Source organism: Passer montanus, unplaced genomic scaffold (assembly GCF_014805655.1).
Source record: "Passer montanus isolate IOZ18808 unplaced genomic scaffold, ASM1480565v1 scaffold186, whole genome shotgun sequence".
NCBI classification, from domain to species: Eukaryota; Metazoa; Chordata; class Aves; order Passeriformes; family Passeridae; genus Passer; species Passer montanus.
Window position 1 is genome coordinate 165,640 of NW_024366048.1, and position 22,673 is coordinate 188,312.

Below are 22,673 nucleotides of genomic sequence, written 5' to 3' on the forward strand. Positions count from 1 at the left end.
AAAAAGGATTATAATGGTTATAAAGAAATAAATTTTAATTGTTTCCATTATAGCATGAATTTACAGGGAAGCATACAAATCTGAGTAGCATGCCAGATCAAAGGCAAATAATGTGAGATCCTTTGGGCTGAAGAGAATCCTTTTGATTTTTCTGAGGTTTTTGTTTCAACTCAGTTATGCAAGTAATATGAGAATAAAGAAAGCATTGAAAAGGACGTGTGGAGGCAGAGTAAAAAGATAATTTGTGAAAAAGGGATTCAGGGAGAGAGAATATATGGAAACAAGCTGCAAGGAACAATACTAGATCCACACCGTGTGTTTCAGATATATATGAAATGGATTCACAAGCTTCAATTTCATTCACTAAACTGTGCAGTGTTTTGAAGAAATACATTCTCAGAAGGGAAAAAAAGGGTGGGGGCAATGCTTTTTGCTTTTAGCTTCTTCTTTACAGTAGAAACCTGATTTAGAAGTAGATACCTCTTTCAAAGAAGTGTTTTGAATGAGAAAAATTAGGAAACAGAAAAATTGAATGTAAGAGAAATTTAGGAAACAAGTATTCCAATTTGGTGCTAAGGAAATAGACAGTGGGATGCAGGGTAAGAGATATGGATAAGCATGGAATTTTGTAGAACTGTGAAGATATGGATGAACGTTTTTGGCTGGATATGGAAGGAGAAAAACTTGCAGAGAAGAAATACAAATATATATATGCAGAACTATATATATATATATAGTTGAGAATTGAGAGTTTCCTTGAATTCCTCTGAGGATCAATAATTTTATTATGAACAGAAGCAGATCAGATTTTTTATTCATTAATTTCTATGAGTTTAATTTGGTGTCTGGGATTTAGTACAGTAAAAAAATATTAGCAAGTTATCCTTGCTTATATTTCTAATGCTCCACATATAGCACTTTTGTAACTGTATGAAGAAATCTGAAAAGGCATATTTAACTACAGCCAGGTCTTTGGGGGTGGTTTTATGCAATTTGCTTATTCTGCTGCTATTGTCCCATAGTTGTGACATTTTACAGAGAGAAACAGATACATAATAGTTGAGATCTCATGTCTTCCTACCCACATGATGTCTCCTTAAGTTAGGATATTACTTAAGTTAGGATGTTCTTGACCACCTAACTTCTTTTTACTTTTTCCCTTTATTACTCTCACAATTCACTTTTTTGCTGTTTATTTGAATATGTACTTGAAAATAGTATTATAATTATTTAATCTGATATACAGCAATATCTTCTCTCTGCTTCTACTTTTGCTGGAAAGGCAGAACTGCATATTTGATGTTCATTCCCCACTGCCTCCTGAGTGCCAGCAGTGTCCGTGTGAAAACTCTTGGAAGGCAGTGGAGAAGCAGGAAAAGGCCAAGTGCCAGATGAGACCTGAAAGGCACTATGTAGGGAAATATTTCAAAATATCTGGAAGGTGAAGATTGGATGCCTGATACCTGGTAGAAATGAGTAGTTAATGTCTGGTTTTGTCGTTTCTGTGTTAGCAGTTTGGTGACTATTAGATCAAGAGGGGAAGAAATCTTTGTTAGGTGTCAGGGCCACAATTCCACACTTTAGGAATTTGGAAAATTATCAGAACCAGTGGAAAAAATCAGTATGAGTGCAGTGTGTTACATTCAGCACCAAGTGAAAATAATTAATCTGGTTTATGCAAAGCATGAAGCTGCAAATTTATGAATGCCTGGGCTTTAATTACATGTTTATATTTGGTGATTGTGCTTCCCTCCTTTATGAAATGACTACAAATAAGAGCAGTTAAGTGAATTCACTTGCATCTCTGTTTTACTTCATCCATCCAAGGAAAAGCCTCTGCAATGAGGAGAAGCACTTTTACAGCCTGAGCATGTTTCCATCACAGTTTTAATTTCCATCTGTCTCACTGAAAATGGGAGACAGTGTGAAAGGAAGGGGGGTCCCTTAGGGAGGTGCTCCCCTTTGCCACGTTTGTGTCACCAAGTGTGCCACAGGTTTAAGTGCTGTTTGTGGAGAGCTCAGGCAGCCACATCTCCCCTGGGTATCCACAGGGCACTGCAGCCTCCCAGGCCAGTGGCCAAGAGATTTTTATCATCAGGAAACGCAGAGTATAATGAGCTGGTCCTCAGTGAAATCAAACATTCACTTTTCAGAAAGAGGAGGGAGGTACAAATGCTTCTCTCCTGATACCTTGAAACTCTGAGGTCAGAAATACCCACTGGGCCTTTCCGTGCCTTCTGTAGGCAATAGGCCCTCCTACAAATGTCTTTGTTATTAATTCTTTTGAACCTTGAATACAGGTTATTTTCCACTAAAATATTATTTAAATTTTTAAGATTACTATTTTGTGAATCTGTTGGAATAGTCCTTTAAATTTTAGATGCATTAATTTTAGATGCATGCATCTATTAATTAGTTTTACAGTTAATCTAGCAGTCACAAAAATTCACATTTCCCCAATTTGTATGCCCAGAGTGTAAAATCCTTGGAGTTTTTGTGCTGTAAGTCTTATGAGTAGTAAAATATATTTTTTTTTAAAGTCATCTCTATCCTTTCATCTTCTTAGAGGCTATTTAAACAAACCCCAACACTTTTATTCCGTGTCCTTACTAACATTTGCAAATAAATGACAGCCAAGTCATAGTACTGTATAGCTGAAAAGCCTGGTTGGTTTTTAAACACAGGTGCTTCAGTAGCTCTGTATACACAAGTGTTGCTTAAATGCACACTGCCTTTTTAGACATCTTTATTTACACAAATGAAAACACCTGAAGACTGAGATTAATTGCCTTTCAAAAGAAATGTTTAGTGATTAAAAAAAAAAGATTTTAAAGAATTATCTCAGGATATATTTTCTCTTCTATATAAGGCAAAATATTATTCAGAAAATAGGAAGACGCAATAATTTTTATAATCAGAATTTCTGTTCTCTAGATTTAACTAGCTGTATATAAATAGCACACTTATATCTTCCCAGTGTTCAGATTGATAAATATCTGTATGTTGTGTCAGATGTGGCTAAAGCTCTCCCTGCTGCTCTCTATTTACTGAACACGAGTGGATTAATTGGGGTATACTTTTATAGTTGCATGTGTATTTTACATCTTGCATTAGATAAAACAAGAATTTTACCTGTATTGAAAATGGTGATTCAGAAAACTGAACTGAAATGAAAACAGAATGAAAGCATGCAAAGAGCCTGGCGTAAAGGGTCAAGGCCTATTTGAGCAGGATGTTATATTGTATTTGACTTTGCTTTAAAGAAAGTGTTAGAGCATTCTCCATGTTTTATATCTTGTGCCATTTTAATTGAAACTAGGAATTCTAAGAGTGAAGAGAACTTTGAATATTTGAAAAATGGGACAATTTCCTAGCTGTTTAATAACTTTTTCTTCTAGGTTCTGCCAGTTTGTTTAGGCAGTGTGTTACAGTATTGCTAGAATCCAATATTAACATTCCACAGAGAATTCCCACAGCATGATAATATAGGAGTCTTCAGGGCAGCTGTGATGAAAAATATAACTGTTCTACATTTTTAAGCAGAGCTAAACTAGATCAGCTGTCTAGATCAAAATGAGCTGGAAAGACCAATAGCAAGTTTCCAAATATTGGCATTCATAAATGCATCATTTTTTCCTTAAGTGTTAGAAGTATAAAATATTTTAACTAATTGCTTAATATAAGCATAGAACAGGTTGCAAAACAGTCTGGAACAGAAAAAAAAATATAATTAATTGCTTCTGACTGAAAAGTTTAATATATATTTTTATGTATATATATGTATGTCTGTATGTATGTCAAACCAAACCCAAATGTTTGGATATTAAAAGCAGCATGCAGTTCTCAGCATTGTCTTCCTAGCACCTGAACTATAAAATAAGCTTTTCCTGAGTAGCTTTAATATAACTGCTAAAAGAAACATCTGCTCAACAGCTGCATTTTCTTTTCACTGTGAAATGCTCCAGATTGTGTCATCCTTTCTATTCCACTGATTGTCAGCATCTGAATCTTCATGTTCTAGCATTTGTCAAGGGTGACTCCTAAAAGCCTTGGGCTGTGTTGGAATCTGAATGCATGACATAAACATGACATTTTTCAAATGTAAAAACATCAAGGATGAAACAATGTAGGATGGTCCTAAGTTTTAAAGACTGGGAGAAAATGTTTACCTTGAATTTAATTTTGAAAAATTACATTTGTTGTAATGAAGTCCCTGCATATATGGATCAATACATGGAAATCCTGTATTTTGGTACTCAGTGTGTATCTAATCTACTGTGATTGATAACCCCATGTCATAATACTTTGCTTACATCTGTGTGACTCTAATCTGGTATATATTGCACAGAGGTCTGTGAACAGTCTACTTTAAAGAGTTACAAATGGTTCAGTACAAACTGTCACATTTCTTAGAGTTAATCTTGTGTTATAAAAATGAAGCAACAAAATGTCATGGCTCCTGTTAGCTGCTGAAGTGGGAAGAGGAAATTGTGCATTTCAGAGAAGGACAAAGGACTAGAAGTGTGGGAAGGTATCTCCATACTGAAATTTGGGTGGTTTTACAGATTGGCAGTACCAAAGTAAGCTTTTTTCAAACATTGTCACTTGGACTTTTTATATAAACAAATCTGTCATCTGTGTTTTAGAATTGTGAGTCAGAAGGCTTTGGGAATTAACTCTGCAGCTGCCTGGCACTATGCAGCCAGGATATGTGTACAGGGATGCACACACAGCAGTTCTGTACATTTGTACTCAGCTGTGCAAATTCAAAATGTGCCCTGAGACAGGTGGTCATAGTAAAATGAACTCTCCTGTAGGAGTTAGTGGTTGTGTTAAAACACTTCTCATCCATAAAATGTGTAAAACTTTTTAATGGATTAGCAGCTTGAGATTCTTTTCCTCATAGAAATGTTCCCTTCTGTGCACAAATTACTATTGTATACTGAATATCTCAGTTTCCTTTATTACACCTGGAGCAGACATTTGATTCAAGAAGCTCAGCTGTTTATTTTTATATCATTACTACTTGGCCTTTTCATAGTTGCTTCTGGGAAGGAGAGAAGAGGCTGCTTCACTGCATCTTCACTATTTCTCTGTATTCTGTGTCTCGGGCTTGCAGCCATCAATGGCATTGATGTCCTTAATTATGGGGTTTTTTCAATTGTCCCAATGGCATTACTCAAAAAGAGTATTATGAAAATTTCATTTAGCTGATGAACTAGAAGTATCACACCAGACAGAGCAATATTGCTATTACCATTCACATATCCCAAGTAAGTTTTCCAGCTTCTATTTTGCTGGAAACTATATAGCCTGTCATATGAAATTGGAAGATTTTATTATGGAGTCAGAAGGAAATCACTTAAGTTTTAGATAATTGCTAGTTTTACTCATTTGTCATTTTTATTAACAAATGGAAGAATTGTAACACTGAGCAACCAACTGTGTGAAATTACAATGCACACAGGCTGATATTTTTTCTTCTGTATCATTTAGGTTCCTCTGCAACACTGGAATTTCTGTATGAATTGCGATATCAATCAAATGAAATTAGATCTCAGCTTGAATCTTCTGTTGGTATGGAGCTGGTTGAAAAAGAATGGGATACAGAATCCAGAATTGTAACACTGATCTTTAATGTAGTGTTTGCACCTAACAAACCAATGAGGTAAGATCCTGTTCCTTACTACCAAAAGAACATGTAATAAAACCCTGTCTGCTCACTCTTCCTTATATAATAATTTCTATGCATTCTTTTCCTCATTTTGTTTTCACCTCTGAGATCTGTTGGTTTAGATCTTCTCCCTTGCTGCTTCTGAGTACGATATCTTTGGTGTTAAAACTGACAGTGTTTATTTTTAGTGCCTGTGAGATGGTTCTGCTGAGTTCCTTCCATAGTCTGTATGTACATCATTTTACTACAAAACATTGGCACATTGAAAGACTCCCAATGAAAATCATTTGTTCTCATAATTCCTAAAAACATACAAACATAATTCCTAAAAAAATACAAACAAGATGAAGTCTTGGAAAACTTTTTATAGACAAGCATGTGTACGTATTCTTTGACTGGATGGGATAGTTGAATTTGAAATTAGTTTCTACTGCCCCAGTAACAATGATCCACAGGAAATTATTCTCCTTTTTTAGATTGTGATGTGACAGATCATGTGTATGCGTTGTTTACATAAGACCATATCCCTTCTTTAAAAAGAAACTTGAAGGGAGTCCCTTTTGGAGAGAGGGAGGCTGCCCCTTCCTTTGGGTACAGGCAGATGTGGGTCATTAAGAGGTTGAAAAGAAGCTTTTGTGACCTGCAACTACAAAGTAAATCCAGAGTCCTGACATTACCAGGAATGTTAGGGAACCGTCACTGCTGAGTATCACGGATTGCATAAAAAGTTATCTTCAAGAGGCAGGAGGTTACTCTTTATTTGCAGTAGTCCAGAAGGTTAATGAAATAAACAAAGAGCAAACCTTTAGAAAGAATGATCCACCCACCTGATTCAGTGTCATTGTGTCAGAGGGAGGTGAATTTAGAAAGCCTTGTCATTTCTGCTCTGTCAGGGGTTTATTTTATTTTATTATTTTTAAATTTGGGTTGGATTTTTTTTATCTTTATGTGCTTAAGATCTAGGCTTCCTGCAGAGAACTCAATGACTGCAATTAATTAGTTTTGTTATCTTCAGAATCTACAGCACCAATTCTCTTAGACAGTCCAAAGTCATCACAGTCTGGCATTTTCCTTAAGTACATAGACCTTTGTTAGATCTATTTGATCCTACTATGAACTGCTAATATGTTCTGGACAAAATTTTCTAACATCACAGTAAATACAGAATAATTAGTAAAATACATGTAGGGTTTTGTTTGTTTGTTTGTTTTATTATTCAAAAGAGAGCAAGCAGAAGAATAAAAACTCATGGCTGTGCCAGGAATTTTACTTCCATATTATGTTCTTTCCATATTATGTTTTTTAGATATTTGTCTAACTATCTAGTGCTATTTAATCTACATTCCAGTCAAGTTTTTCCACTCAAAATTAGGGATGTATTCCAGTTTAAAGTAATTAGTATTTTCATTTTACTGCAGTTTACTTTTACACACTCAAAGATTTTTTTTTTAGATTAATCATTTCATGTTTTATAATGTTTTTCTATTTATTGACTGTTGTTTTCTGAAATTTTAAGGAATGAGGCAACTGTTGTGATTCAGTGTACTGCAGGAGGCCTTTGGAAGTTTCCATTGGTGTTCATTGCCACAGAGCCAGAAGTGGATGATGTGATCAACATTGAAGCACTTGGCCTCAATAAGGAATCCATAGTTGGCTTTAAGCTCACAAGCCAGACAAGGTAAAACACTCAAGAATTTATGCACTTTCCTGAGGGTACAACTCCTACTCAAACACATTGGTTAGAATAAATTTGGGCAACACAAATAGCTGCAAGTGGGATGCAGCTATTTCATCCTTATTTTCAAGAGCTGCATTGTTGAAGTGACAAATGTGATTTTGAAGCTTTGTTGTAGAAAACAGAAGCATTTTACATGTAGACTTTGGCTTGAGAGAAAATCTGTGGAACAAGTCCAGATGTTTATGTTGTGATTTTTTTTCCCTAAAAGGCTTGGGAGGATGTTAAAATGTGTAATACAATGTTAAGGAATGATAATAATTTTGTGCTATTAAAGGCTCACTAGTAAAACTTTAAAAGCTAGTGCTTTTACTAATAGATTTTTTCAAGGTACTTTATGCTTACACCAATTTAAAAACATTCCCTCACACTGTGCTTTAAAAATTTTTAAATGTGCCATTCTTTTTAAAGTACTCCTATTGTATTATGTAAGTGTGCTTTGAATTAATCTCTACTTCCACTTGCTAAAATAATGGTGTAATTCTTCAGTATTTTGTTACTCTCCTTTATTCATAGTCCTGCAGAAACCCCTGTTAATATATAATTTTTGCATATTTCAGTTATTTTCACAGAGTTTTACAATGTTATGGTAAACTTGTAATACCTTTTGTATACAGCAAGAAGTCAAAGAATAAATTGTGTGGTAATGATAGATAAGTTTTAAAATATTAAACAAGGAATCTGAATGAATCATAATGTGTACAATCCATGTAGCTTATGGAAGCTTTAAAGTTTCATATATTTTATTTTAAATTAGTGATTTTTACTATATATCTAGAAAGTGTGCCAGATATGCAGATTGATTGCATATTTCATTGTGGATACTTCCTTTGGTTTTCATCCTCATCAGCAAGTGTATTTGGTTACAACTGATTTTTTTAAAGCTTATTTCCAGAAGCTGTGTCTCTAAGATGGACAGTTGTTCCAGGTTTTAGACGTCTGTCAGTGATGTTAATTGAGGACTCTGACAAAGGTTTCTATCACAGTGTTCAAGTTAACAGCTTCAATAGAATGGCTGTTTCAGGAACAAAAGCAAAGCAATTGCTCTGGCAATACTGTAATCTCCTGGTAGGTGTTTGATAGCAGTGAAGATACCTGATGTTCTCCAGAAAGGTGTTATAAAACCTGAGTCATTACAGTTATAGAAAGGAAGAGACGTGATGGAAGATAGATTCTCTTTCGCCCTTAAACAAATTCCAACTTTATTTTATATAACAAGTGTTCCCCCCATACATTTCAAATGCAAAATGGATTGTTTGCATGTAGTAAAAAAGCTCTGTGTCATAAAGAGCACCAGGAGCTCCACTCATGAGGTTGCCTTCAGGAGAACACTGCCTGCAGGTCAGGGAGGGGATCCTGCTCCTCAGCCCTGTGAGGATCACGTGTCCAGCTCTGGGCTCCTCGGGACAGGACAGACACGGAGCTCCTGGAGCTGATCCAGGGGAGGGTGACAAAGGTGATGGAGGGACTGGAGCATCTCACTGAGCACAGGCTGAGGGAGCTGGGCCTGTCCAGCCTCGAGAAGAGAGGGGCCCCCATCCCTGTGTGTCAGTGCCTGCAGGGAGGGGCAGGGATGGACCCGGCTCTGCTCCGTGGTGCCCAGCAGTGGGACAGGAGAAACAGAGAGAAACTGTTGCACAGAAAATCTATCTGAACATTAGAATAATTTCTTTCCTGTTTAATGACCAAACACTAGACCAGATTGTCCAGAGAGGGTGTGGAGTCTCTCTCAGTGGAGATATCCAAGAACTGTCTGGACACAATCCTGTGCCATGGGCTCTGGGATGACCCCACTTGAGCAGGGAGGCTGGACCTGATGACCCAATGGGATCCCTTCCAACCTGACCCATTCTGTGATTCTGTGAACTGCTCTATAAGTTATATATTACTTTATCTTACCTGTGATTTGCTTGGCAGATTTTGGTGATGGAGGTTTTGTATAGAAATAGAACACTCAGCCAACCAACACATAGTATAGTGGTCCTGAAGATTAAAGGCAATTACATAAGAAAAACATGTATTACAGGTGTTATTTAATGCCTGAATAACTCAAAATTTTTAGATTAATAATGAAACAATGAAATATTAAAACATGGTTTAAAATTTTTGAACAGGATATGAAGTGCCATCCTATAGATCCTCCCTGGAAAAAAAAATGATCAGCCCTTTGGAATTTTCTTAGTAATCAATTAACAGCACAATCCATAGAGAAGCAGTTCTGTTATTTTAATAGAGATGGGGTTTTTTTCTCCTTGCCTGTATAGATACTTGATGTCTTCTTTTCTTATGCTGGACAGTAGCTCATGGCACTGCTGCCTGGGAATAACTGTGGGGGAAACAGGTGTATTTCTGAGTAACTTGCTAGGGAGGGACTCTGCAGATGTGTCTTTTCCCCCTGCTACTACCAGGGGAGAGGGGTTGCACAGCATCGCTGAGAACACCTGTGCATTTTTTGAGCTAACAGGATGAATAATGATGCAATGAATAGTATATGAGAACCACAGGCCCTAAAAAAGGCTCAGAATCTTATTAAGAACAGATTAGGATTCTTGCATATATATACACACACCACCTTGAATGAGGATCTTCAGTGCTCCACAATAAATCTATGAGATCAATGGATTTAGCTTTCTTTTTCTTTGCAGCTAGTGCAGCTCAAATGTGGCCTTCCTCCTTAAATTCCATATTCCCCTCACCCCCACCCCCCTACCAAAATCCTCAGTGTGTACAGGATATCTCAGAATGAATTAATGATTTTGGAAGGATGATCAGTTAAAAATGGGAGGTCATTCCTGTACTCTTCAGAATGATCTGTAATAATGAAAGCTCCAGCAGTTAATGAAAATATGTAGTGCACCCTTTCAAACATTTAAAGTTCACACAATGAGAAATAGCCCAATATCTGCTCCAGAAAATAATGAAAGATACTGAGAATGCAGCTAAAGTTTTATTGCATGAAAAAAACAAATGTATTTTTTTAAAACTATATGCACCTCTGTCAGTGGGAATAGCGTAGACCAATATTTTACTTTCAGCTTTAAAAATTCCAAAGGAACATGTTGTTGAAGGGTTTTTTGTATTGGCATTAAGCTTGATTAGAGTCAAATCAGCAGATTTCACTTCCTAAATAAGAAAAATCTACCACATTTTAACATTCATGGATGACCTTTTTCGGGCTTTATCATAAATGCAGGAGTAATTCAACACCAGCTGAAATCATTGGCAGCATTTCCACTGGAGTAATTTGTTTTAGTATAAACCTCTAATGTTTGAGATAATATTAGTGCTTGTTTTAATACCAAATGCATTATTGAATGCCAATGGCTTACAGAATGACAGCAGTTTTAACCAAAAAGGATAGAATATTATCCTTGGAAATAAAACTTAGAAATTTACTTGATATCTGTCTTAAATTATTGGTCTATTTTTTTTATGTTGAAATCTGTAGCTGAAACATAAAATAGAAACTCCCAAAGTGATACTTTGCTCAAGAAAACTAGCCATTTCTATATTTGGCATACTGAAGATAACTTAATGTATTTTTCATCAATTAATTTTGGGATCAGGACATTTGCATTAATACAGAAGTGGGTTTTGGAGCTTATTTACTGCTCTATCTTCCTGTACATTTATTTTGATGGTTGGATTTATTTCTTCACATTAAAATACTGATGCCACCTACAGCAGAATGTTCCCTTATGTTTTCCATGGCAAATACTTCAGTAGCCAACATGAGATGTGTGGGATGGATGGATGGATGGATGGATAGATAGATAGATAGATAGATAGATAGATAGATAGATAGATAGATAGATAGATATTGGTGAAAACTATATTCACTTGGAAATCTTTGGTAAACTACACCACATTTGAAGGTTTAGTCAAGCTGGGGGATAATTCTCTCCTATTTGTTCTGTCTGCTTTTTTTTCGTGCACAGTTTCCTTTCACCAATTTAGTTCTGTCTTCCCACATACCTGTTAGTGAGTGTTACAATCATGTATGGCTTCCCATATACAGTAGAATTTTTTCCATCTTTCCATCCTGCTCTGTCACTCCAATCCTGTGTTTATCACAAGCAGCATATTTGTTACAAGGCAACTTCTTGGATAAACTCAAACTGCTCCTCCAAAAAACGTGGCACTTGTCACAGCCTCAAAAAAAAGCAAACAGCCTCATGTTGATGTGATCTTCACAGAGGGGCATCTGCAAAATCCAAGGCTCCATCTGACTATGGAAACAGAGCTAGAATAAAAAGGAAAAAAAAGCCCCAAACTGGTGGGCTGGGGAGATGAGAAAAAAGATTAAATTAGGCTTTAAAATGGCTGCACATGCAGGTTTAGTTTTCTTAACCTACTTTTCATTGGAGATTTTCCTTATTTCTTGTATGCATATTTCCTACTGCATAGAATAAATGTCCAATTAAAAACATTCCTTGGTCACACAAAATTAATTTTAATTCTGAGGAATTAGGGGACAACCCATTTTGTTTCTGTATCCTCCATTATTTTGAAGGGAAAACAACGACAAAAAATGTCTACAATTACAGTTTTAAGAACCATTTCTATTTTACTCTAATTACTGCTGTATTTCATTAAAAATACCACAAGCCAGGATTAAGTATGCTGCAAGAAAATGCATTTTGTAAGTTCTCAGTTCATGCATCCTCTCCTTCACTCTCTCACACATTGCTGTGTATGTTACAGGCCTGGATTCCTCTGCCAATGTCTTTGTCAGCGGTTCTGCAAAATTCTACCACCAATCTAAAGATGTAATTAGAATACTTCCTCTTAGTACTTCCCACACAGTGGCAGCTGAAAAGCACAAATGTTGACTGGGCTCCATTTTTTGGAGCCTGAATGGAGACTAGTGGAAAATATTGATAATATAAACATGCAGCAGACCTTTCACAAAGTTATGATAATCCTTCCTACCAATACAATCCTTGACATGGCACATGTTTTTAGCCAGGACCTGTATGCAGTCATCAGTCAATCTGCAAACAGCACCCCTGGGCTCTACAGGGGTGAGACAGAAATCAGCTTGTGAAGATAGAACCTCTAACTCCTGCTCTGGTTTTACAGCATGTACAAACAAAAAAAATGGAATCTTAGTGTTGGTAAAGCATTCCATGACAGGTATTTGTCGTGCAGTGTTTGCATAACATATTTTTTTAAAGTCCTTTAATTCTAAAGCAGCCTTTCCAAAGAAGTGATAGAGGTGGAGTTTTAAAGCTTTTCTGATGTTCAGAGTTCAGGATTTGGAGTGGTCCATTAAACCAGAGTTGATTTGGGTATGAAACATAACCAATTTTTATAAATAATAATGAGTTACTAATTTATTTGTCTATTGTAATGTTTTTTGTTGATAAGAAATTATCTAAATAATACCAAGTATCACTAATAATTCTATAGAATTTGACAAATGCATACAGTTAATATGTTTTAAGAACTTGACTGTGTAATAGCTGAAATTTCTTGTGTCATCCAACAGATGTTAACTACAATTTAAAAGAAATAAGTTTAGTTATGATTAACTTATCATAACTACTTGAACTGTTGTAACATTTTCATATCCCTTATTTCTCGAAGCAGTTATCTAGTTTACAGATTAAGATGTTTTATTACTATTCTTTTATTAGCAAAAAATACACAAGCATTTGACCAAAAGGACTACGTGCATTTTTATGCATGGCTTTTCAAAATGCTGAGTTTTGTAAAGGAATACATTTCTACAGGAACAATTTACTGCTTCAGTAGTTTTTGGAAGAGAAACATTAAACCTATTTTGAGCCATTATTCAATAAAATGTAATAAATATTTTCAGTTTTGATGACTATTTTATAAGATTTGGATCTCCACAGGAATATGAATTTTAAGTTCTTTTTTAGTTGAACATGTAAGCTGCTATTATTTTTAAGTTTAATAATTTGAAAATTGTGTAGCTTCAGAACACTGATAAGCATAGACTTCTATATAAGGATGTAATTATAAAAATGTCCATGTAAGACCAGCTCAATTTCCTCCTTTCCAGGTTCTCATTATTTGATTGTACAATTATTTTTTAAATTCAAGTTAGTGTTTACTCTTGTTCATTATTTGAGTAAGGACAGATTTTGTGTTGTCTGATGGCAGTATCAAACCATTATGAGAGGAGTTAAGGAAAGACAGATGGGAAAACACATTTACATTCTTTGGTTTATAAGGATTCTGCCCTTACATTTTCTAATTCATTTGTGCTTGGTTTATATGTGTTTTCAAAATTCTACACATCATTAAGCTTTATAAAGTATGTTCATATCTGCCACCCTTCTTGAAAAAGTGCAGACTTCCTCACAACCGACCTTCATGGCTGAGAAATGACAAGCCAAACATTGACTCCAGAGCTCTTTCACTTGAAGGAGGAATTAAATTTTAATAATTTTAGAAAACATAATTATTAATTTTTAATTATACACTAAATATACAGACACAGAAAATTATAATGTCTGAAATTCAGGCGCTATTCTTGGAATTTCTTCTCCAGATTTCTCTTTATTATAAAAGATGAGAAGTAAAAGCAATTTACTTGTGCTTGTGAGGTACCCAGCATGCCAGTTTGTCTCCCTAATGTGAACAGCAGTGAAAGCACTGCTTGTTTTGTCTCAAGGGGCATCTTTAGATTTATTTTTAAAACAATGCAAGATTTATCAGTGAAAGGTTTCTGTTTCTGATTATGTGTAATTTTTTAATTGGTGTTTTTTGTACCATCTTCGTCACAATCCCTGCTGGCCTATCATATTATAGCTATTAATTTAATTTGTCAGGATTTCTATTTTCCTTACTTGGCCATAGTTTCTACTCTGAGAAACATTTTGCATCCAGTAAACACCCTGACTCTTCTGTTTAAAACTGACAGGCTTTGGGAACAGGGATCTTTTTGCTTTGATTTTATGTGTTCATGCAAGTTCATATGCCTTTATGTATTTTACTCAGAAATTATAGCTGCCTCTAGTACCTTGTGATAATGCTGTCAAGAAACGTACAGATTTTATTTAAAGTTTTTTTTTTTTTCTTTCCATTTTTAAAATCTGACAGGGTGATGTAATAACATTATTTTTCTCTGACTTGGTAAATATCTTGTGCATAATTATAGGTGAGTTTTCTGACAGTTTCACTTTAAACTGTCTGATCCCCTTGTCTGGACAAAACTGTGGCTTTTTAATCTGTTTTCTGACTGTTTTGATGTCTCTGAAAAATTCCAAAGCATAACTGTTGCATAACTCCCTGCTAGGAGGCAACTTCTGCAGGAATGAAATTTGTATTTTCCTGTGTCTGCTGTGTTAGCAGCCTGTCCCCTGCCTCATCTCCCCTAGCATTTCATCATCACATCTGTGGTGCAAGTCATGCTCTTGGATGTCTTACAAAGACACCAAGCCCTTACTGGGAGTTCTCATCCCTAAGTATTCACTGGAGAACAGACTGAGCACGGGACACAGAAAGTGCTGCCTTGAAATGTTCCTGAAGCTAATCAATAGAGCAGTGATGCTGGAAATGAAGACCTGTGTCCTGGTCTGTTTTCAGCATGAGGGTTTGAATATTTATCTCAGGCATTTTTGGTGAGTGCTCTGCTCTGCTGCTCAATCTAGATCCATCACTTCTTTTTGATCCCATTCCTGCTGTCTGTGTGTAGTAGGTGTGCTCTAGGCATTCACAGCTGAGCACTTCTTTTGGAAAACAAAGATGTGAAAATTCAAGGCTTATCTGGCGCTTGGATGGGAGCTCAGGCCCAGCAGGATTAGTGCTGATGGCCCAGGGCTATAAACTCAGCAGTACAGATTTAGGCACCACAAAAAGAGATTGTTAGCATAAGCTTGATGTCAAGATTGGAAGACTGGAAATGTAGTTTCAGACATTCAGTACTTTTGCCCACCGTGCTGTCACCTAAAGGAAAAGCCAGGCTAAATTTGCTGATGCACCCAAGTCCAACAGCACTGCTAAGTATCAGTTCATTTTTTGGAGGCAACAGAAGCCTTTTGGTTTCTGTTTTCTGCATTTTCACTGTTTGTTTCTATAAACGGGCGGTGTGACCTTTTTTTCACAAGAGCATTTTGAATACAGTACAATCTTTCATGAGAACATATTCCAAGGGAGGCTATTTTTAAACAAAATGACATAGGCCCAGCGTGCCACCCACAGGACAGTGCTTGCCCAGGAAATGTGGAACATTTCCGCAGAGATATGACTTGCCATAAAATATTAAATTTCATTTCTTTGTGGGTATTTTCTTTGAAAAGTGTTATTTCTGGTGTGACAGTCCATGAATAAACAGATTTGAACAGCTTTTCTTGGAGATGCTGTTAGCTTTTCATTCTTCTAGTTTTATCAATACAGGAAAATGAATTCCCTCTAAGTGTGCACGATACTTGCCCTGCTGTACAGTGCCAGGGTGTTGTGGATTAATTTTTGACCATCCCATTGTATTTCTGCTTTCAATTTCCTGTGTTCTCCTTCTGTTCAGAGAGTGATAGAGTTGTCCTCAGCAACACATATAAAGACTAAAAGGAGAATAATGCCTCACCAGAAAATACAAAAATGTGCATTCTTTTCATGCTGAGAATGTTTATGGCAAGGGGTCCCTGAGGAATTGCGATGGACAGGCTTTACTTTGGGATTGGCCTAGGATTGTTTTATAGTGCTCAGCCAGTCTTCACCAGGACTAAGGGTTTTCTTTGGGTCCAAAATCGCTGCTGTGAATCAAGGCATTAGACAAAATCTGCAGTACCTGTATCAGAAATTCTTTGAGATAAGAGATACACAATATTATCAATAGAGGAACCTAATTATGTTACTGCAAAATCTTAAAATGTTCAGGCTGTGGGATATGAAAAATGTGAAAACAGTGATAAAAAAATATTATTTTTCATATCTTCATTTCAAGACTTTCAGAACTCTCTCCTCGTCTAGTAACACTCTGCCAGAATGCAAATTAAGTTCTAGTCATAAATCTTAATGAAATGGGTAGCTTGTCAGTTTTATTTGATTAGGAATTGGAAAAAGGGAGTACTATTAATAGGAAAAATGGATTTTTACTCTGATATGGAATTTACTTCTATCACTATTATGATATCTTTACAAGTCAAATGATTCTTTTTTTCCTAGTGGCAAATGCTATCATTATTCCATAGTTAATATAATATTTATAATAGCATGCAAATATGTTTGAAGTTGAATACCAGTATACAGGTCCCTGTGTATAAATAAGGAATTACTACACAATAATTATTCTGTAAGTAAGAATGCTGTTAATATTCCATATTCATTCCATGCCATGTTTCCTGAGTCGTGCCACATGGTGGCCTAAGTGTTAGATTGCAGATAAATTCTGTGAAGATGCTGTAAAAGGCACAACAGTCTCCTGTGTTTTTTCGGCAGGTACCCAGAGCCATTCACTGCACACTTCCTGCCAGGCAGTGATCCCGATTTCCTTGTGATGCCACAAGCTGGAGAACTTCTCCCAGAAGGCACTGTGGGAACCCATATAACAGTGGGATACAAGCCAAGGATGTATGGCAAGAAGCACACAGCCACACTGGTCATCGAGGTAAGCCTTCCCCAGGGCAGTGCACTAATACTCCTTCAGGAGTGCCATCAGGGAGAGAAATCCTGCACCAAAGAGCAGCACTGGAACACACCCAGTGCATGTGCTGGGATGGTTTTGCTACTTCTCACAATGGACAAGAATAAAACTAAATTTGGAGAATTGACTGATGACAAGCTGGAAAAAACATACCGTATTTTACACCGTGTTATAATTTCCACATTTTCCTTTGCCATCAGCACCAGAGGGAGATACTTAATCTTGATATGTTTGCCCCAACTCCACAGACAACATGACTTTCACGGAGAATCAATATAATCCTGTTAAGAATTGGTGGAGAATATAAAAGTAATTGAATATGTGAAGCCTAGGTTATTGATTTTAATTGTATCATACATCTTATATGATCAAAGGCTCCAAGAAGGCAGGTGCCAAACTGTGGAGGCGAGAATTTCAGAGCACAAAGCCAGGAATAGCTCTTTTGAAGCAAGATGCAAAATAAATGAAAATTATTTGCAACCAAGTAGCCTGTGTAATGTGAAGGTCAGGAAACATTTGAAGACATGTATTCCTTCAGCAGTAAAAATGCTCTCAGAAACCAATTTTCAAGTTTTAAGCTATCCTTTAGAAGGAATCTGTTGTAAACACACAGCAGGGGCAAAACCCCACATTCTCTATAAATCATGGTTTTTCATTTCAGTCTATTCACTGCGTGCTGGTAGTGTTTTCAGACTACTATATTAGAAGTGAAACAGCAATATTGATTTAAGAAATAAAATGGTCAAGACAAAGTTGATAAAAAGATGCATGGCAAATCATTGTAGTGTTTTATCTCTATAAGTGACAACTTGTATAACAGTGAATAAGAAATTCCTAGCCTGGAAAAACTAAGTCCTTCAATCCCTCCTACTTGTTTTCTTTTACTGCATTAGATGTCTGATTAATATAATCTCTTTACATAAACAGCAATGATGCTTATCACTCTTCCTTTTGAAAAATAAGATAGCTTACTGAATATATTCTGTGCTATTTTGTGTTTACAAAGTACTGTATGACACAGCTACAGAGCTCAGAAACTTGAAGTTTTGGAGCTGAACTGCTGTTGTGAGGCATGGCACATACAAATGCAGTAGCTATGCTTGTCCTTGGCTTAGCTTTCATCACTAACAAGATTTTACCATAAATCTGTCTGGAATGGGACAAACACAATGATCAAAGGCTATTATTAGCTCTTTAAGAACTCAGGCAGTAATTCAGAATTTCCTTTTAGGAATTTATCAGTATAGATGGCCTGTGTCTAATTGGATTTTTAAGCTACATGCACTCACACCTCAGTCTCTGCTGATGATCTAGGCAGACAGCTCTTCACATCTCCACCTTTGGTACTGTGTTGGCTGCAGTAAGTCAGTCATTCATACATATTACATATATACAGATATCAGATCACATCTTGTTGTATCTGTTCCTGAACATTTAAAAATGCATCAAGGATTCTTATAAGCACATTCTGGATCAGTATAAGTCCATCATAGTCTGTTAGAGATGCTTTTAACATTCTCACTCAAATTGCAGAATTAAGTGGTTTCAGTAATGTTTTGATGCACCTTGTGTTCTCTTTGCTCTTTTTGGTAGCTCTTTCTTGTACTCCAGACTTCGCCCTTTCTGCTCCACACAAGCTTTAATTCCTGCAGTTCTGATGGAAGGGAGAGCATCTGTGGCTGTGTGTGATTCAGCTGCTGTGCTCTCAGCACTGACCTGATGTAAGATTTGATGAGATGTTGAGAATACGATATTAATTTCTGCCTTTTGTGTTTGTTGGAATAATTTCCATTAGTAAACTGAGGGAGATGGACTTAGAAAGATATATTAAATAAAAGCTGTATTAAATCATTCTTATTTAACAGTGGAGGTGGTGAAATGCAATTAGTGTTTGACCTAACTCTGAAGAACCTTTCTTGCATGTATCCTCTCTAGCCAATATATTGGCTGAGGCTTTGGGCTATTTTTAGAAATGTTGAAGAAGATTTTCTTTTGCAGTGCCTCTTTTCTGCTGCTGCTGTAATAAAGGCTTACAGTGCTCTTGCTTTAAAATGTCTTTTGCATTTCCAAGGGTAAACTCATACTCCTAACACTAACATATTTTTATTATTAAATTATTTCAACAATGAGTATCAGATTTCTAATTTTTGTGTGTTTCAATGAACAGTGATAATTAAGCTGTAAAGTAGCAGAGATATCAGTGCAAGTTCTTTGGTTTATGTTCATCATTACAATTGTGTTGTAAAGGAAAATGGGAGGTTAGGATTATGGAGGAAGATCCTACAGTCATCTTTTTATCTTTTTTTTTTTTTTTTTAATTTTAAACCAAAATATTGTATGTACATTTTTTTTGTTTGTTTTATTATCCTGCTGAGAAACTAACTAGCATTAACATATATGTAAGTCTGTCTCTACCAGAACTTAGTGTGTACATTTTACTAACTGAATGTATATATGTATAATTGAATCATCTTGACTAGTTTATATTTCAGCACACAAATCAAGTACTTCATGGGATATGGTACGGATTCTTTCAGACTTAATATTCATGAATACTTACAGTAGATTTGATTAATGGCAGGAAACCTTAATTACTTTGCTGAAGCAGTTAAAGCTCTTTAACCATCATTAAAACTTCTGTTCTCAGTCAACTACATCTCAAAACAATGGAAGTTAGATAATTATTTAAATGGCTGCTAGGAATCTTATTTTTGCAGAAGTGACACTTTAAATTTTTATGTAGATCAGAGAATGAACTATTACAAAAAGGCAGTAAGGAAAATAATCATGCTTGTTTCTTTGAAAAAGCTTGTAGCTTTGAATGAGGACATCACAACTTAATTAAGCTACAGGTAAGAAACAGTGAAACTGTGCCTGAACAGCATTTTTAAATAGCTATTTTTCAATAATCAAACTTCTAAATTTAGAATTGCCTTCATAAATAGTGCAGTTCTGAATTTAAAAAAAATATATTATCCCTAATGATAAATAAGTGAAGAGAGCACTCTACTTAGATGAGCTGTAAAGTGCTGTGAGGACAGAAGGGACTTCCTGAGCCACAGTGACATCCCAGAGCTGTGGTGTGCCAGTCAGGCTGAACAGAAAACCGACAGAGCTGAGGGATGTCAAGGTGCAGCTGGGGCTGGAACCACAGCCAGGCACAAGGTGGAGCAGCCAGCAGGCTGGGAATCCTTGGCAAGGAGCCTATTCCTGTTGGCTTGCAGTTAATTTCCTTTCACTGTGCTGAATTCAGCTGGAGACCAGAGCAATTGCTTTGTAATTCATGTGTGAGACTTCTGAGATATTCTAAAGCAGAAGGCACACACAATAAGTCTTAAATGATAAAATAGGTGTCAGAGTGAACCAGATTGCAGGTAACATTATCAAGCCCTCCAGAAGTCAGGCTTGTGCACCTTTATTACTGAATAATCACTAACTTAGCCTATGGAAGATAGCATATCAAAAGCATTTGTCATGCTGTTCTGCAAATAAATGATGCAGTGTTCCAGCCACAGTACCCAGGTGTGGCTTCTCTAAACTTGTCTATGCAAACTTGCATATCTTAACAGCAAACAGTACTCTTACATATTCAGCAGCTTGCTGAAACTGCCTTGTTCCTAGTGGATTTCTTAATTACCATAGTTCAATGTTACTTTAAATATTATCTCTTGAAAAGAATGAGCAAGGAAAAATGTAATTAACTTACTAGAATAATTGAAATAATTTCCTATTAAACAAGATACATGTTGGTGCTGGCTTGAGCTGTAGGGTTAGAAACAGAGTGCAGAATCAGTACTCAATATTTTTGATTCACAAGCATGAAGAAAGGTTACTTTGCTTATTGAGACTTATAGTTCTGATAATGGCAAAAGGTGCTAATAATGAGGGAACCATTGCTGTAAAAGAGTGTTGAGAACACTGCCAGTCCTGGAGGATTTTGATTATATAATGTCTAGGCAATGTTGTGAAACACCTAATATTTGAAGTGCAGAAACCAATTAAGTAAAATTTAATTATATCTGGAAGTATTCTTTAAGCTAAGAAAATTTTTCTTATCCATCTTCTTCATTAAAAATTGGTCAGAGCCTGGATGGGCATTTGTCTGCTTGTGGGAGGTGGTTCTTATTGCTTTGGGTTTTCCCCCCTTTCTTCCTTCACTTACCAAGCTATCATTGTCTTGATCCAGGAATTTCCTTGCCTTTGTTCTTCCCTTACAAAGTTCACATAAAGGTTTGCTTTAATTTCACTCTGGATACACTGATGGTAATTGGTCTTTTTTTTTTGTTTGTTTGTATAACAAAACCTTGCAGTATAAATTAACGGCCAGGAAATATTTGATGCAATACCTGTAATTTTCTGTGGTTTTAATTTTTTAGGAAGTCTTGTGAATTGTATTTTGATTTTTCTGAGTTAACAGTATTTGTAAGCTAACTGGAATACAATATTACTTGAAATTCCTGATCCTTCCTCCCAATCCACTTTCCTAACAGATTGCTTTGGCAATTATTTACCATGTACTTCAGTAGCGCTTCCAGCCTACAGTGAACACCCATGCATAATCTGTGTTTTGAAAATTAATCCTATGAATCACGAGGCATCAGTAAAATTGGGTTGGATACCAAACAAATAGACTTTCATATAAATTATTTGGTGACTGTTACCAGTAGTGGCTGAATAATTTGCTTTATGAACATTACTCAGTCACCCATCAAGATGATTTAATGACTTACTTGAATAGCTTAGGTTATGTAATAAGAAGTGGCAGTTTGTGTCTCATTTTTAATTGTTAAAAACACTTTTCAGAGAGATTTAGCTCAGTACATGGCCATTACTGTAGTCAGGTGAGCCAAATTGTTATTCTCTTCACATTTTTATTCAGGAATACCGAGGTTTTGTAAAAAGAAAGTCATTCATTTCAACAAGAAATCCTCCCTTGTATTGTCAAGGACATTCAGAATATGATCTGGTCTTTCTTCTTAAATTGTGTGTGAAATAGGCCTAGATATGCATCACAGGGAGCCTGGGTTCTTAACTACCTATGTTTATATCAGATATATCTTCTTAACAGAGATTCTCTTTGGGAATTCTGTCCTAGTCATAGTACAGATTGCAGCAGATTTGATCCTTTCATCTTTAGACTTTGTTACTGCCAGAGCTAGTATTGGAATTATTCCAAATTTGATACAGTAAACTGCATTGCCTCAGAAATAGGAAGAAGTGTTCCTCTGATTTGAGAAATTTTGGCCTGCTTTTGAGGCAAGTAAATACTGCTTGTAAATCAAATATTCTATCATAATTCTATGGTCATATGTGGATGGCCTTTGAAAGTCTCTCTTCTTCCTCTCCACCATTCCAGGAAAGGCTGAAACTGTGATGATCTGTATTTTTCTTTGCTGTGACCTTGAAATAATCCATAAGACTTTCACACAGTGTGTATGACACTGAGGTTAAATTACCTTTTAACTAAATTGTTCATATGCTTTATTAAAGAAAGATAAACTATTTAATTTGTACTGAAGTTAATGAAATAATGAGCTAATTTTGGAGAGCCACTTGCTTCTCTTAAATGACTACTTTATCTTTGGAAACAAGATGCTGATGCTGGTTCATGTCACACCTGCTTTTGCTGGCTGTTACCTTTACAAACA

At 36.0% G+C, this 22,673-nt stretch overlaps 1 protein-coding gene across 1 annotated transcript in view; it reads left to right on the forward strand.

Annotated features, from left to right (window-relative positions):
- The window catches only part of LOC120500661 (cilia- and flagella-associated protein 47-like), a gene marked incomplete at its 5' end in the record, with an annotated part of 182,121 nt that overhangs the window by 156,456 nt on the left and 2,992 nt on the right, over nucleotides 1–22,673 (forward strand). The window contains 3 exons of the mRNA XM_039705832.1: nucleotides 5,497–5,668; nucleotides 7,191–7,352; nucleotides 16,821–16,989. Coding sequence (XP_039561766.1) covers nucleotides 5,497–5,668; nucleotides 7,191–7,352; nucleotides 16,821–16,989 — 503 coding nt within the window. The remainder of the gene's footprint in view (nucleotides 1–5,496; nucleotides 5,669–7,190; nucleotides 7,353–16,820; nucleotides 16,990–22,673) is intronic.